The sequence below is a fragment of the Gallus gallus genome, chromosome 4, assembly GCF_016699485.2.
Source record: "Gallus gallus isolate bGalGal1 chromosome 4, bGalGal1.mat.broiler.GRCg7b, whole genome shotgun sequence".
Taxonomy (NCBI): domain Eukaryota; kingdom Metazoa; phylum Chordata; class Aves; order Galliformes; family Phasianidae; genus Gallus; species Gallus gallus.
The window spans coordinates 90762074-90777887 of record NC_052535.1 but is presented as its reverse complement, the minus strand read 5'-3'; the positions used below and the strand labels follow the sequence as shown (position 1 = coordinate 90777887).

Sequence of the window (15814 nt, the reverse complement as noted above, 5' to 3'; positions counted from 1 at the left end):
AGAGGGTGCAGCTCATCAAGAAAGAACAAACAGAGGAAAAAGTTGCTGGGCTTGCCCTGCGTGCAGCTGGTTCTGCCCTCTGGACAGCAGCACTTACTACTGGATACACTGCATCCACACTCGGGAAAGGGACAGAAAGGCACTGCCCAGGGACACTGTCCTTGTCCTCTCACTGAAGGGCTCCACGCAGCCTGATGTCCCAAGCGGTTGGTGGCACCTGGATATGGCTGCTGGTGCAGGATGGAGCTTGAGCACCCAGTGCTCCCAGCGCTGCCCGGGCTGTGCCTGGCCACAGCAGTCAACCCAACCCACAAGCCAACCTGGAGCCCAGCCTATCCCTGCAGCACAACCCAGCACAGGTTTGTGCAGAAGGTGAGCAAGCATGGCCTGTGCCCAGACAGCCCTGGTAGGTGCTGCTTGCTCAAGTAACCCAGCCCGGCAGCACTGAGCTGGCTTTCCTGCTGTATAATTGTCTGTCCTGCCCTGATGCAGTTTTTATTGATAAGCATAATTCTGGTTACGAGCAACATCATGCCTGCCCCAGGGACTGAATCTTCACAAGCTTTGAGCGCTCCTTGCATTGTGCAGCAGCCTGCATGCCATGTCACTGAGCTTTGAGCACACCTTGGTGGCTCACAGTGCACTCTGACTGTCAGGCTGCAATCGGTCAGTTGCTTGCAGGCTCCGCACTCCCCACATAGCCCAGACAGCATCACTTGGCTTCCTAGCACTGCCTGAACCTTCAAGGGGGAAAGGGAGGTGTCACAGATCCTGGCTGTTGGACTCTGACACCCACTTCTATGCAAACCCATGCAGGCTGGTTAGATGGAAGCACAACAGGTGGTGATAGCTGCTAGGAGGACCCTCAGCAGTGCCCGTGTGTAGGAGTGCACCAATGCTTCTCCTGGCTTCACCCCTCACGCATGAATGGACCACAGTAACAAAGCCACGTGTGTGCTTTCCATGTTATGAAGTCATGTGGCTCAGAGAGGCTGCAGGACACAGATCTGCCTCACAATTAGCCTGACAAACAGGAAAAGCAGTCAGAAATAGAGCAGAGTAGCACAGTGATGATGAACACGAGGTTCTGCGTGCACAGGTACTGATGTCTGTGCAGCTGCAGGACAGGGAAGTACTGACGTGGCAGCACTTCTGCAAACCAGAACCTGTGGGACGGAGAGGATCACGAGCCAAACCTGCGTCAGCAACTCAGAGCAGTGTGACAAAGGCCTGATGTTTGCGGGCAGGTGAATCACGCGCGAGGCGTAACAGTCCGATCCCCGCGGACGTGGTGGGCGGGGGAGGCATCGCAGCCCCCACCGCGCGAGGGAAGCGGCACGGGGCGGCGGGGCTGCGGCGGTGCCCCGCACGGCGGCGGGCTCGGACCGCTCCTCCCCTGGGACCGCCTCGCAGCCGTCCGAAGCCTCCGGGCCGCTCTGCCCGCGGGCTGCGCGAGGTCCCCGCCCCGCGCCCGGCCCCTCCGCGGCCCCACCTGCCGGGGCCGCCCCCTGCGCTGCGGCGGCCGCGTCTGTGCGGGGCGGGCACGCGGTGTCCGTGCGCGGGTCCGTCCGCGCACCCCTCGGTTCCTCTCCGTCTCTCGGCTCTCCTCTCCATCCTTCCCAGCATCCTTCCGCCTACCCCTGTATCCCTCCCCGCACCGCCCCACCCCTCTCCGCACCCCTCCGCCCGCCCCACCACCGCAGGGCCGTTCCTGCGCGGTCATGTCCGGGAGGCCGCGTTTCCTCTGCGGCGTGGTGGAAGGTAGGTCCTGCCGGTCCCCACGGGGCTGGTGCTTCGCCGGGGCGATGCAGGGGCTTTCCCGGCCTACCAGGAGGGCGCTGCGGCCGGGAAGGGCCGCTGGAAGCCGAGCTCGCCACGGCCCGTATCCCAGGAACGGGGGAGGCAGCCCCAGCCCTGCACAGCACTCTGCGCCCGAGGGCGTGGAACCGGCAGCCCCCGGTGAAGGTCCCCAGCTCCCTCACAGAGCACGGATGCGCCCCTCGGAGCCCCAGCGCAGCCCCCTCCCAGCATCACGGTGTGGCACAGGGATGCCCTGCTCTGGCTCCAGCACACTGCAGTGGCTCTTTCTCTTCCCTGGGCACCGGGCCCAAACCCTGGGGTGTGCTCCTCCTGCCTCCCTGCCTGCAGCACAGCGCTGCGCCTGGTGCTGTTCAGGGAGAGCTGCTCTTGTGGCAGTTCCGTGTAGCTCTGCCCCCCCCCTCAGCTGCAGTTCCTGCGTGCAGCTCTGCATCTCTGCAGCTGGGCAAGGCCTGGCACCTGCTGGTCAGAAGCATCTCCTCCTTTCCTGACAGCACATCATCACACTGCAGCCCACTGCCTGCTGCCTTGCCTAGGGCAAAAACACCACCAATAAACACAAATCGAATAAAGTGTAGGAATGGAGAAGCTGATAGCAAGGAGGAGTGAGTCAGACAAGAATAGCTGGTGTAGGAAAGCTGACCTGGGAAAGAGAAGGACAGAGGTGGTGTCAGCAGAGCTGCTCCAGGAGGAGAAGGAGATTTCTAGGAAGTGAAGGAGGAAGAGCATCCCTCACCCTGCAGTAGCACTGACACTGGTGGGGAGCGCTGGTGCTGCAGGCAGAGTGCTGAACAGGGCACTGCTGGGCAGGGCCAGCCCAGAGCAGGGCCAGCATGTCCTACACAGAGCCTTGCTCCCTTCTGACACCTGGACATTGCTGGTGGCAGCCAGAGGGCTCAACCAGTCTTGTGGCTGGGTGACCAAACCTGCACTGGGACACGTTGGGTGGTGGAGAATGGCTGCAGCCTTGGGACTTTGCGTTCCGACATCTCCAACATTCACTGACAGCCCAGAAGATGGCGAGTGGTGGTGCTGACTGGGTACTGCTATCGTGTTCTGGGCCATGGGAGAGCCAAGGGGCAAACACACTGCAACACTCGTCACTGCTCACCAGTCCTTAAAAGAGCAGGACACATGCATCGTTCCTATAGAGATGCCACCTCAGGAGCTGACAGGTTTTTATTGGTACAATTTGATCATTTTTTTCTGGGCAGAATACTCTTGAAGAGTTTTCAACTGTGCTGCTGCTGGCATGGCATGTGTAAGAGACGAATGTCACATCTGTGAGGCAACATCAGCTCACAGTGAGGCCCTTGCAGGCAGAGGCTTTACAGACCCCCGGGGCCTCCTAAGCCGTGGACTGAGCAGGGCTTCCCACGGGTTGGGGAACAGAAAATCTCTTTTTCATGGAAATACGTTCTTCAGATGAAATATTTGCTGAGATGTTTGGGTGGCTCTAGATTTGGCCCCATGCATGGGGCATGGTCAGCAAAGCAAACATATATTGCTTTTAAACCAGTGCAGCAGGTAAGTTGATGTTCAAGCTGTTAAAAGATCCATTAGCAAATGACAGAGCTCAGTGCATGCTGTAGTGCAGCCCAGCAGGTTGCCTCTGCTTTGTGCTGGCAGCTGTGGGGCAGCAGGGATGCAGGGTCCCTGACAGGCAGTGCACACCTCAGGGCAGCACGCAGAGCCGATCCTTTCTGCTGCATGAGCAGAGTCCTTACAGTCTGCAATTGTGCACAACAAATGCATTCACTTCCCTCAATCCCTGTTCTTGTTCTTGTCTGCTAGAAAGTACTAGACTAATTTAAAAGCTGCCCATGATGCTGAGCCCATCTGACACTAGGAAGCTGCCCTAATGGCTAACTGCCATCACTGTTCAAGATATAATGTACTGTCTGTGAGGCTTCATACCTGAGCAGGTAGGTATAGGTGCTCCATTTGAGCAGAGATTGGATCGGATGACATCCAGAGGTCCCTTTCCAACCTCAACCATTCCGTGATTCTGTGATTCTGTGACTTAACTGTGTGGCCGAAATGCCATTTCTTGCTAGATTTCAGCTCAAACGTGTGTTTCCCTTAACCTCCTCTTTAAGAAGCAAACAAATCTGCATCCCTCCAATGCATGTTCCTGCCCGTTCTCCCGTTGTTCTCAGGTGAACTTGCTCTCCTCTGGGTTTTTTTTACCCACAGGCTTTGCAAGCAGCTCTGCACTTCCCAGGTCTTCCTAGAAGCATAAGTAGGAAGGCCCTGTCCCTGACGGTGGTTCCAATGGGGAGTGGTGCTGCAGGACCAGCAGTGCCCCCTCACTGCACCCAGTGCTGGGCAGGGCAGGGCAGGGTGGGCACAGGGCAGGCTGTGTGCTGCTGCAGCCTCCAGCTTGTGTCACACTGGTGCTCAACAGCCTCCCAGACCTTCAAGAGGCAGAAGTAGAAATACTCAGAAACACCATGGAACTTGCTGACTCCAGACCTGTATTTCCTGCATTCAGTTCTGTTGTGTGAGCCATCGGAAGGGCAATGCCCTGGCTCACTGGTGAGAATTCCTGTCAGCAGACAGCCCTCAGGGCTGCTCCATGATGTGCTTTCTTTGTCTGGGCTAGATAAAGAAAGCTGGGAAAGAGCTTTCTTTCCCTTTACAAGCTCGTGGGGTTGGTGTTTTCCAGTGGAGGCCACACAAGGTCTCTGTGAAATGGTCTGTGCCATCACAGGCATCCCCACAGATTGTGTGTTCCTGATCACAGCCACCGGCGACAACGCTGCGTTGTCCTGGGCTTGACTGGGATGGAGCTGATTTTCTTCCTGGTAGCTGGCATTGGTGCTGTGCTTTGGATTTAGGATGAGGATAATGCTGATAACACACCAGTGCTGTTTTTGAGCAGCGCACACAGTGAGTTAAGGACTCTCAGTGAGGGGCTGAGGAGAACAGGGAGCTGGGAGGGGGCACAGCCGGGACAGCTGATCTCACCTACTAAAGGGATATTCTGCACCATGTGGCACTGTGCTGTGCAATAGAACTGGGAGGGTTGGCTGGGGATGGCGGAGCTGCCCACGGGCGGGCTGGGCATTAGTGGGTGGTGAGCAATTGCACTGTGCATCACTTGTTTTGTGTATTCTTTTGTTATTATTATTTTATCATTCGTCCTTCCTTCTCTGTCTTATTTACAACCTTTATCTCAATCCACAAATTTTACTTCTATTTTTTTCTTTTTTCCCCCAGTTCTCTCCCCATCCCTTTGCTGTGAGGTGCATAGCTACCTGCTGGGTTAAACCATGATGTGCCTCCAAGTCCTGCCCCACTGCAGGGCATGCATCCTCCAAGTGTGGAGAGAGCTGCATCAGTGCATTTCAGCTGTAGTTTGAGTTACCGCAGTGTTTAAAGGCAGAGAGAGCATCTTTTTTTTTACCTGCTTTTCTCTTCCACAGGTTTCTATGGAAGGCCATGGTCCATGGAACAGAGGAAACTGCTCTTCAGATGGCAAGTATCCCAAACTGATTTTAAACTGAGACAGGGCAGGTTTTGGTTAGATATTAGGAGGAAGTTTTTCCCCCAGAGGGTGGTGACGCACTGGAACGGGTTGCCCAGGGAGGCTGTGGATGCCCCATCCCTGGAGGCATTCAGGGCCAGGCTGGATGTGGCTCTGGGCAGCCTGGTCTGCTGGTTGGCGACCCTGCAGTAGCAGGGGGTTGGAACTGGATGAGCATTGTGGTCCTTTTCAACCCAGGCCATTCTATGATTCGATGGATTTTGCTCTCTGCAGTCAGTAGGAAGGTAGACAAGGTGGAATCCAACGGCGCATGACAGTCCCCGCTGCTCCCAGGGCCGGTAAAGGGGAAAAGCCCCCGTCCGGCCCCGAGCCGAGGTGCGGTGACCGTGGGGTGGATGGGCGGCGGATGGAGCTGACAGGCGCTGGCGGTGCCGGCCGTGCCCACCAGATGGCGCTGTGGCTCCGCAGCACCGCGGCTGCCGGAGGTGCCGGACCGGGGCTGGGGGAGCAGCGCGGGGTGCCGGCAGCGCCGCGGGCAGAGCACAGCGCGGGGAGCTGCGTGCTGCTGGTGGCTGTATCGGAGGGTCCGAGGGGCTGTGAGCTGATCGCTGTGCGCCGACAGCAGCGCTGGTGCTGCCCTCAGATTGGGAGATGTGCTGTAATGGGAGTGCACTGCTGGCGGTGCGTTCAGCCTGAGTGCAGGGAGCCTTGTAGGGGAACCAGAGATGTGAACACAGAAAAATGGAGCTTAGAATATCTTGAAAAACCTGTGGCCGAGATAAAGGAAAGCAAGAGATGTGTTTTAAATGACATTAGGGATGAGCACTGGTGATGGCCCAGGCAAATCGCTGTGTATGTTCATGCGCTCGCGTATGTGAGCAGAGTGTTTGCCTCTGCTTTCCTTCTCTGGGAAGAAATAAGCTGAGGCGATCATGTTGTGCAGTCCGTGACAGTCTGCTCACCATAGGAAAATGTGAAACATCGTCTGCCTGGGAGGATAAATAGAACAAATCAGATGGCTCTCATACGGGAGCGCTGAAAGAACTGCCCAGGGAAGTGTCGGTCCTGTTCTGGTAATGTCCAGCGAGTGTTGGATTGCTGTGCAGACTCTGGACAGAACTGTGCTTTTTGAGGCCAGGGAGGGCCTTATGACAGCATGGCCTCATCTCCCAAAACAGCCAGGCCCTGCTTTAGCTCAGACCTGCTCTCCTTCAGCTTCAACTGCAGTGCAGCATCCAGGGAGCTGAGGATGGGCTGTTGGGGCTGTGAGCGAAGGCCGGGAGCCTGCAGGCACAGAGAGAAGGAGAGAGCTGGCATGCCCGCCTGCAGACTGCCTCGCAAAGAGCCCATCTGCAGCCCGGGGTGACGCCTTGTCTTTGCTGCAGGCTGAAGCGCTGGGGGCTGAACTGCTACATGTACGCACCCAAAGACGAGCTGAAGCATCGGCTGCTCTGGCGAGAGCCTTACACACAGCATGAGGCAGGTAGCGGCTCTGCTGGGCCCCAGCGCGGGGGGCTGCAGTCACCTGGTCCCATCGCTCTGCATCTCAGCCAGGCTCAGGCTGCAGCTACTCTCCCCCTGACAGAACCCTGTGCGGTGTAGGACCCCCAGGCCCTCCCCATCGCGGGTTCTCCCCAGGGACCCTAACAGCTGCAGAGCTCCCATGTGGATTGCTGGCAATATGCTGCAGTGCTGGGACACACAGATCCGTAGGGAGGGTCCTCTGTGTCTCAGGGCCCGGGCACCACCTCCCCAGAGCCCTTCTCTCCCTCTGAGCCCTCAGCTGTTCCCTTGAGGCTGCAGCGGTTCCCCCTCTGCCCCTCCTGTGCCTTCAAGGTCTCACTGCATCCCTCTGCTCTGTCCCCAGCCCAGATGCAGTCTCTCATCAAAGCTGCCCAGGAGCACGATGTGGAGTTCATTTTCGCCATTTCTGCTGGCCAGGACATCGTGTTCTCAAGTGCTGGGGACAGGCTCCTGCTGCAGCAAAAACTCAGGCAGGTACCGTGGGCCATTCCTTCACCCCACGGCTCCTAGCAAGGGGCACAGGTGCTCATGTGCAGCCCCATGCCCACACCAAACATCTCTGTGGAGCTGTGAGCTCCTCCTGACCCCAGGGCAGCTCTGGGTGCCTCATGCGGCCCCACTGTCTGCTCGGGGCAGCAGAGCCGGGGACTGGGGGTGCCGCAGTGCCTGCAGGCAGCTCTGCAGGAGCTGCAGAGAGGGAGCAGCCCCAGCCTGCCGGGTATCATAGCGATGTGGACATCATCTGTTGGGGTGCTGCAGTGCTCTGCTGTCCCTGCCTGGAGCTCACCCGGCTCCCCACATCCTCCTGCTGCCGCCCTCCTAGCGCCTGTGCTGTGCCTGCAGGTGGCCGCCCTGGGATGCAGTGCCTTCGCACTGCTTTTTGACGACATCGATCCCTGCATGTGCCGTGCTGACAGAGATGTCTTCCCCTCCCTGGCGCAGGCACAGGCCTCTGTGGCCAATGAAGCATACCGGGAGCTGGGCCTGCCTCCCACCTTCCTCTTCTGCCCCACAGGTACCCCCCCCCCCCGCTACGGTGCTTGGCAGCCCCAGTGTGCTCACTACGCTGCTCCCAGCACTTCTTCCCCCTGCAGGCTGACTGCCCTGGCAGCCTGTGGGCTCCACCATGTGTTGGGACAGCTGTGGAGACCTCAGGGTGGGGACAGGAGCAGGCTGTGGGGCGGACGGCAGTAGGCTGTGAGGGGCAGTGCCACCTCCCCTGCCCAGTTCCTCTCCACATCCCTGCCTGCTGCAACTGCTGTCTGCTGTCTCTGCAGAGTACTGCAGCTCACTCTGCTCCCCCAGCCCTGCTAAGTCCCGTTACCTGCAGACCCTCGGTCAGGAGCTGCTCCCAGAGATCGGGGTCATCTGGACAGGTGGGTGCCCTGCTCGTCTCGACGGGTACGTGCAGCTCTGAACTTGGTGCCCAGATACACACGTGCACCAGTGGTGCTGTGCGTGGAGGAGTGCACTGCCTGCTGATCCCGCACATATTTGGGCCTCGATGCTCTAGGCCCAAAGGTGGTGTCCCAGGAGCTCTCGGTTGCATTGGTGGAGGAGGTAGAGCACGTCCTGCAGCGTCGCCTCCTCATCTGGGACAACCTCTTTGCCAATGACTATGACTGCCGGCGTGTCTTCCTGGGCCCCTACACGGGTCGTGCCCCTGGCCTCGTGCCCCGGCTCTGCGGGCTGCTCCTCAACCCCAACTGTGAGCTCCAGGCCAACTTCATCCCCATCCACACTCTGGGCAGCTGGTTCCGCAGTGAACTGTGGGGCTGCACCCACACCAACAGCACAGGTACATGACCCCATGCCCTGGGACACTCCATGCATGGGGCACCATGGCCACAGTGAGGTTGTGTGCGTGGGATAGGACCCAGGATGTCTCTTCCCAGCTTTGCCATAGCTCTGCAGCCCCCCTGCCCACCAGCCTGGGAGAGGTGGCCCTCCACGTTCATTCTGGACATGGGTTCCCCCCCCAGGTGGTGGGCTGCCCTTCACTGGTGTCACATGGGGTAGCTTGGTAGAGCACCATGTGAGACTGCCCAAGCTGATGAGCTCTGTTCCTTAGGGACAGAGGCTTCAGCAGAGCTGGGGGATAGCCAGGGTCTGCAGGAGGGTTACAGCCCTCAGAAGGCTCTGGAGCTGGCACTACTCGACTGGGTGGCCGAGATAAAGCAGCAGGTGCTGGAGGCAGGTAGGTGAACTGGTACCGTACAGCGTCCCTCAGCCCCGAGCATGGACCAGCTCTGCTGGGAGCTCTGTGGGCTGAGGGAGCTGCAGCGGGGTCGTCCTGTGGTCAGGGTCTGCTGGGGGGAGTCACTGTGTGAGTAGCACTGGGAAAAGGAGGGATTTTCAGCTGGAAGGTGAGGTAGAAGAGTATGAAGCTTTGGTTCCATGGGTAGTTGTGTGCTGGGCTCACTCTCCTGCTCCAGAAGTGAGCAAGCCAGTGAGATGCAGGATGGTGAGGACCAGGAGGGTACTACCAGCAGGTGTAGTAATGTCCCCATCTGCATTATGAGAAAGCATTTGCAGAAGTAGGAGAAATAGATGCTGAGAGAAGATGGTGTGCTGGGGGAGAAGACTGATGGGGAGAGGTGTCTGAGATCTGGGAGCAGCAAACAGGGTGACTATGTGCAGGAAATGTGCATGAGGTCTGTGACCCCACATCATGGTTCAGGAACAGCTTTGGACTGGAAACAGCTCTGGGTGGTGCCCCACTGCCTGGAGGAGGATTATGTGGCATTTGCTGCAAGGATGGAGAGCAAAGCATGCTTCCTGCTTTCCACATTCCTGTTGCTCAAACCATGGGCTCAGTAGAAGGCTAGGAAACATGATAAAGCTCTGGAAGTGGGGGTTAAGCATGGTGCAAGTTTGTTGCTTTGCACTGTTTGCCTCTGCAAAGCCTCCCCAGCTGTGAAGTCCTGAACAATTCAGAGCGCATGGTCTGGGCACACCCTGGTCCGTGCCAGCACTGCTCTGAGCTCCTGGCACAGCTGCCCCAGGGCTGTCCTTCTCCTCACAGCCATCCTGGTGCAGGTGCCTGTGGGGTAGCCCTTTGCTCTCTCTTGCTAGGATGGACTCCGCTGCACCCCAGCACCGTCTGCAAGGAAGAAGCAGGGCTGCATCCTGGCACAGCAGAAGGGCAGGAAGCCCTGCTTGACCCCCAGCCTTGTGGCACTGCTCCCAGTGAGGCAGACCAGCGTGAACCTGAGCCCTGTGCCGTGACAACAGGGAATAGAAAGAGGAAGGCAACCTCAGTACCTGAAGAGGGCAATGGGAGCAGGGCCTCTGCTGGTGGCCCACAGAGCCCTGCAGGGGATGGGGACCAGCTCGCTTCAGGTAGCAGAGAGAGTTGTGAGCCCTCCTCTGCTATGCCCAGCACAGCAGGGAGCGACAGGTCTTCAGGAGCTCCTGTGGCTGATGAGACCGTCCACAGCCTGGGGACACCAACGTGCTGCAGCAGTGGGGCCAGCACCTGCCAAAGCACTCCCCTGGACAGCAGTGATGGCAGGGAAAGGGGCAGCAGCCCTCCTGGCAGTCCCCAGCCTGGGGCCAGCACTGCTGATGTGCTCCAGATACCCTCAGGGTGTAAGGCTGACCCCAGACCTGGCCCCATCTCACAGCTTGTTGATGGGGCCACCACCAGCCCTGTCCCCACAGCACTGCTCACTAACGGGACTGCTGTAAGCCCTATCCCCACTGTACCACTGATCTCAGAGGAGGGCAGGTCTGACTCCAGTGCCCCACTGACCATGGAGGAGGCGCGGATGCTGGTGGAGCTCTTCTACCTGCCCTACCATCACGGGCCACAGGCGCAGCATCTCTTGGAAGACCTTCAGTGGCTCCGGGCCAACAGTCCCAACATGGGAGTCCCCACCAGATCACCGAACTCCTGTGTGGTGAGGCTGATTTGGGTGCTGCTTTGGGAGAGAGCCCATTGCAGCTGCTCTGACACCTGCTCTGTCTGCAGGTTGCACAGTGGCGCAGTCGGGCCCGCTCCTTCCAGCAGCTCTGTGCCCAGACGTGCTGCCTGCACAGCCGCTTCGTCCACAGTGCGGGGCAGGCGCTGCTCTACGACCTCCACCCCTACCTGTGGGACATCCGCAACCTGCTGCTGGCTGCCAGCGCCTTTGTGCTGTGGTTGGGTACGTGAAGGAGGGCACCCCGGGGGACAGTTCTCTGCCTTGGGCCTCCTACCCACACCTGGCCAAACCCAGCCCGGGTCCCAAAGGGCCCCTGGGCAGAGTAGAACAGCCAGTGCACCTTAATCTTGCTTTGTCATTCCGCCTAAAGATGTGAAAGTACCTGGGAGCCCTCCCAGCAGTCTGAGTCCTGGGGTATGGCCATGATGACAGGGTCTCTGGTGGGAGCATTTCCCTTTGACCCCCTCCCCGTGTGCTACGCGTGCCCTGTGCTCCTCCCTTGCAGATGGCCGCCTCCTGTGTGATCCTGACCACAAGGGCACCTGGGGAAGCTGCTTTGGCTGTAAGTATGGAAGTGTCTTTTTCTCCCCCCTCAAAGGGCTGCTGGTCCTCACCATGGGGCTGCCCTTCCCCACACACTGCCTGTGGGTGTGAAGGGCCTGGGAAGGCTGGCACCCTGCACATCTTTATGTGCTGAGAGCATGGCTGCTGGGGAAAGGGCAGTGGGCTCAGGGCACGGTTGGTATAGGGCTCATGAGACTCTGCCCTGCCTAGCTGAGGATGAAGGCTCTGTTCTGAAGCCAAATGTGGTCTATAGGATCTCTGCAAGGCAGTGAGATCATTGACCTCAGCATCCCAGTCCTGCATCTCTGCACCCGGGGCCCCAGCAGTGTCCCAGTGCTTCGCACCCACCTCACCACATGGGTGACTGAGCCCCTGCCCTGCACCCACACCCATCAGCAGGGAGCAGTCTGGTGCAGTTCCTGTGCCTCTGAGAAGTACATCATGGCATGACTCCCAGCTCAGTGGTTTGTGAGTAGCTGTTGCCTCTGGAGCACCATCCCTGCAGATGGCTCCTGACCTGGTCAGGGGTGAGCAGCCACTGAAGGGGAACTGAAGTGAAGCAGCCTGGAGGAGAGGCAACATCATGCACCAGGGAGGGGGCACACTTTGGAGCAGCACTTTGCTGTCTGTTGTGGTTTAGAGGGAATGTCTATTCCTAGGACACAGTTTCTCAGCCTTTTTTATCCCAAGACTGCCTCTCTGGTAGGAGGGATGCATGGAAGAAATTCTTTACCATGAGGGTGGTGAGACACTGGAACAAGAGAAGCTGTGGGTGCTCTATTGGTTGGGAATTTTGGCAGCACAATCTAATGAAAGGCGTCCCAGCCAATGGCAGGGGTTGGGACTCGATGATCTTTAAGATCCCTTCCAACCCAAACAATTGTATGATTCTGTGGGCCACAGAGAGCAGTAATGTCAGAAGTGGGGATGGATTTTGAATGTCTATGGATTACCTTGGGAGCCTCCATTCCTCTGAAAGAGCTCCGAACTTGATGTGGCTCTGTGATGAGCTGCATCCATGGGGAAGCAGTGCTGTTGTGAAGCTGTCCATGCAGATGCTGATGGTTGGGCTGCAAAGCAGTGTGCTGGGCTCTGCCCTGGGCTGCAGATTTCTGGCTGTGCCAGGAGCTGTGTCACACATCTGTCTCCTGCTGCCTGCAGGGTGCCAGAGCATCACTGCCCCGCTCTTCCCAGGGGAGGACGCTGAGCCCTGGGTGCGCCGTGGGGGTCTCTTTGGAGAGCTGCAGGTGAGATCATGCCCCTGATACATACAGGGCATATATACAGGGGGCTGGAGGAGCCCCTGGGAAGCCAGGACCACAGCTGCTGTTCCTGCCCCGCTGTTGGGTTCCTGCATGCTCGAGGGGCAGAGCTGCTGGGGTGCTGGTGCTGAGGCTTGGGGGGGAATGTGGAGACATTCCTCCTGCTGCCCCGGGGCAGGTGTGGGGGGCAGGACAAATTGCTCCTTGACAGACTGCCTCCTCCAGGCACTGCTGCCAGTGGGGAACAGCTGTGACCTCTTTTGCCACCCACCTCCGCTCTTCCCATCCCGACAGTTGTACCTCCTGCACCCACTGCTGCCCCAGGACAAGGTGAGATGGAACATGCCACCCCGCAGCCCCTCCTGCCCCTCACCCTGCATCACACCCTGCATGGCATAAGAAGAAAAGTGCATGCTGACTACCAACTGCAGGGCTGAGGTCACAGCACAGAGACAACGGGAAACGAACCCCAGGGTCGGGCCAATGTGGGGTTAACTGCACAGGGCTGTGTCCCATGGGATGCAACCTGCAGCAGTCACTCAGCTCTGTCTACTCTGCTTCCCCGCTGGGCTAAAAAACGCTAACACTGCGAATCCACCATCATGGGCACAGCACACACATCCCTGATAAACACAGTGTCCTGCAATGCACGGCTTAGTGCTTATAAATAACAGAGGAGGAGCTGCAGGCACATGAGAGCAGATTATAATGTCAGACTGTGACTGCCAGCAATTCCCAGTGCAAGAGCTTGTTTTCAATTGCCGGTTGTCAGATTACGTCTGAATGTGCCTTTCCATTGGAACTTTGTGGGAAAATCTCGGCCGATCACTTCGGCCAGCGCTGGGAGCAGAGCTGAGGAGTGCCTTGCTCTGCCCCTGTCGCTCCCAGAGCCTTCCTCTGAGAAAAACATGTTCTCACCAGGATGTCCTTTGTGCTGACCCTGCGAGCTCTGATGTGACCAAGGCAGGAATTTATGAGAGGTTTCCCCTTTGCACATGCTCCATGGCGAGCATGTTTTGCTGCTGTTTGGCTTCTCTGAGCATGCTCTGGGCTGGGTTGAGCAGCATTTTCTCAGGAGTTACTGTGAGGGGGTGCCTGACTGGAATGGCAATGGCTCATTTTAAAGCACGCTGTGCTGTGGCAGCAGGATACAGCACACAATGGCTGCATGCATTGCATCGCTCAGCGCCAGCACCCCAGGCACTGCAGTGCCCACCTCCCTTGATGTGGCTCTGGTCATGCTCCCTCTCCGGGGACATTTCAGGCAGCTGTGAGTGCGTCACGCTCTGAAGGGACTGTGGCAGAGCAGTGGGAGCTGAAGTGCAGTAATGGGGCAGGATTGGAACTGAGCTGGGTTGGGCTCTTCCAGGGAAAGTTGTACCAAATGTGCCGGGAGGGTCTGGACGGTGACCCCAGCACTGCAGAGGTCCTCGCAGCCCACCCCAACCTACTGGGTGACAGGTGAGACCTGATCCATGGGGACCCTCTGAATGTGTGCCTGGGCAGCATGGCAGCAGCCAGCCAGGGCACTCCTCTCGTCCCTGCAGGGAGCAAATCTGCCTGTGCCATGGCCACCGTGGGACTGTGGTATCGAATGTGGGGCAGGGAGGGCATGTCCAGTGGGGTCCTGGTAGCTGCCATGGGGATAGAGATGCTCTGCCCCCACTGGTCCCTGGGGAACTGCAGTGTTTATGCTGGCAGAGGGCATCATTAGGGCCTCAGTGTGTTGGGAAGGGCGCTGGGTGCTGTGTCCCAGGAGCGGGGGCAGCTGACAGCTCTGCGCTCCCTCTGCGCTGGGCTTGGCCCCAGCTCAGCGGTGCCCTGCTCTGTCTGGCAGGGTGCTGGGCAGCTTCCTGAGCCTCAGCCCTGAGTACACCTTTGTGCTGGAGGATGCGGGCGGCCCCTGTGGCTATGCAGCTGGAGCGCTCTGTGCTGAACGATTCCTGCAAGAGCGCGACAGCAGCTGGCTTCCTGCCATGCAGCGCAGGTACCCCCGGGAGCTGGGGGTCCTGGGACAGGTGAGGGTGTGCCTGTGGTGCTGGGATGGGGTTGGGGAGGGAGGGTTTCCTCACTGTGTGTATTGCCTGCAGGGTGTTCTGGAAGAAGCACTGCTCTTCTTCCACACAAAGCCGCTGCCCGTGCCGCTGCCCGTGCTGCGACGCTTCCCCTCCCTGGTGCAGCTGGACATGGCCCCGCGAGTGCAGGACATGGGTGCTGGCTGCAGTCTGGCTGTCAGCCTGCTGAGTGCCCTCAGAACCAACGGTGAGCTCCATGCTGGTGGGGCTGAGGCACCCCTGACCCACCCCAGTCACATCCTGTCTGCTCCCTGCCCACTTCGGAGCAGGGGCAGCCCTCACTGGGCCTCCTTGCCTGCATCCTGGCTCTGCCCCCAGCACCAGGAGCTTGCACAAGGGGACACGAGGGCGCCAGACCGAGGTCTGAGCTCTCCTCTCCCTCGCAGGCTCACGGGGAGTGTTTTGCCAAGTCAGTGCTGCAGACCACCAGCAGCTGAGCTTCTACAGCAAGCTGGGCTTCATCGCGTTGCCCTTGCCCTGGCCCAGCTCCCCTGGCACGCAGCTCCTGGGACGTCTCCTCTGAGCAAACATCAGGGGCAGGCATGGGGCAGCACCACGGGGCCCCATCCTACACAGCATCGCTGCATGGCTGGAGGAATTGGGAGTGTGGAGCCTTTCGGGCAGGGCAGGGACATGGGATTGTGGCCTGGGGGTGAGTGAGGTGCTCCTGGGGTGTGTGCAGGTCACCAGGCTGTGGGCTTTATGGCAAGAGAGAAGCATTTCTGCCCTTTTGGGAGATATGGGCACTGGGGACCTTCACTCTTGCTAGCTGAGCACCCTGTAGCCATGCAGGGCATCCCTGGGCTGTGCAGAGCTCCCAGCCCACGAGTGTGGGGTGGTGGTCCTGGAGCATAGCACGGTAGTGTGCCTGTCCTGCGGGTGGGGCTGTCCAGCTCTCCATGCCGGTGTGGATCCAGGTGGGGAGGCTGGGGCTGGAGCTGGTTCTCGACACCCAGGAGCTGCTTGTTTGTGTGGATCAAGCTTGCACGGGGCACAGAGAGGCAGACCCCATTCTGCTGCCTGAGGACTGAAGAAAGTGCTACCCATGGTAATAAAGCATTTGCTGGCCTCATTTGCTGGCCTCAAGAGAGTAGGTAATCTCTTGGGGAAAGCATTGGGATACCACTGACTCCCTCCAGCAACCCATAGCTGCCA

At 58.8% G+C, this 15814-nt stretch overlaps 1 protein-coding gene across 18 annotated transcripts; it reads left to right on the top strand.

Annotated features, from left to right (window-relative positions):
- Window positions 1-1044: 1044 nt before the first annotated feature.
- LOC430422 (bifunctional protein NCOAT-like) lies at window positions 1045-15731 on the top strand. 18 transcript variants are annotated; one of them, XM_040699130.2, is made up of 18 exons: window positions 1495-1761; window positions 5247-5298; window positions 6694-6791; window positions 7176-7306; window positions 7676-7847; window positions 8110-8208; window positions 8346-8630; window positions 8904-9029; window positions 9908-10423; window positions 10496-10734; window positions 10806-10980; window positions 11264-11320; window positions 12484-12569; window positions 12810-12914; window positions 13954-14045; window positions 14422-14602; window positions 14675-14846; window positions 15046-15731. In XM_040699130.2, the coding sequence occupies exons 1-18, from the start codon at window positions 1722-1724 to the stop codon at window positions 15180-15182; spliced, it is 2763 nt and encodes a 920-aa protein (XP_040555064.1). In that variant the 5' UTR covers window positions 1495-1721; the 3' UTR covers window positions 15183-15731. The 18 variants fall into 18 exon arrangements, 17 of the variants coding, with proteins under 17 accessions (XP_046796346.1, XP_040555064.1, XP_046796342.1 ...); XM_046940390.1 differs by lacking the exon at window positions 1495-1761 and adding an exon at window positions 1045-1247 and having other exon boundaries at window positions 9908-10734; XM_046940386.1 differs by having other exon boundaries at window positions 9908-10734.
- The last annotated feature ends 83 nt before the right edge of the window (window positions 15732-15814 follow it).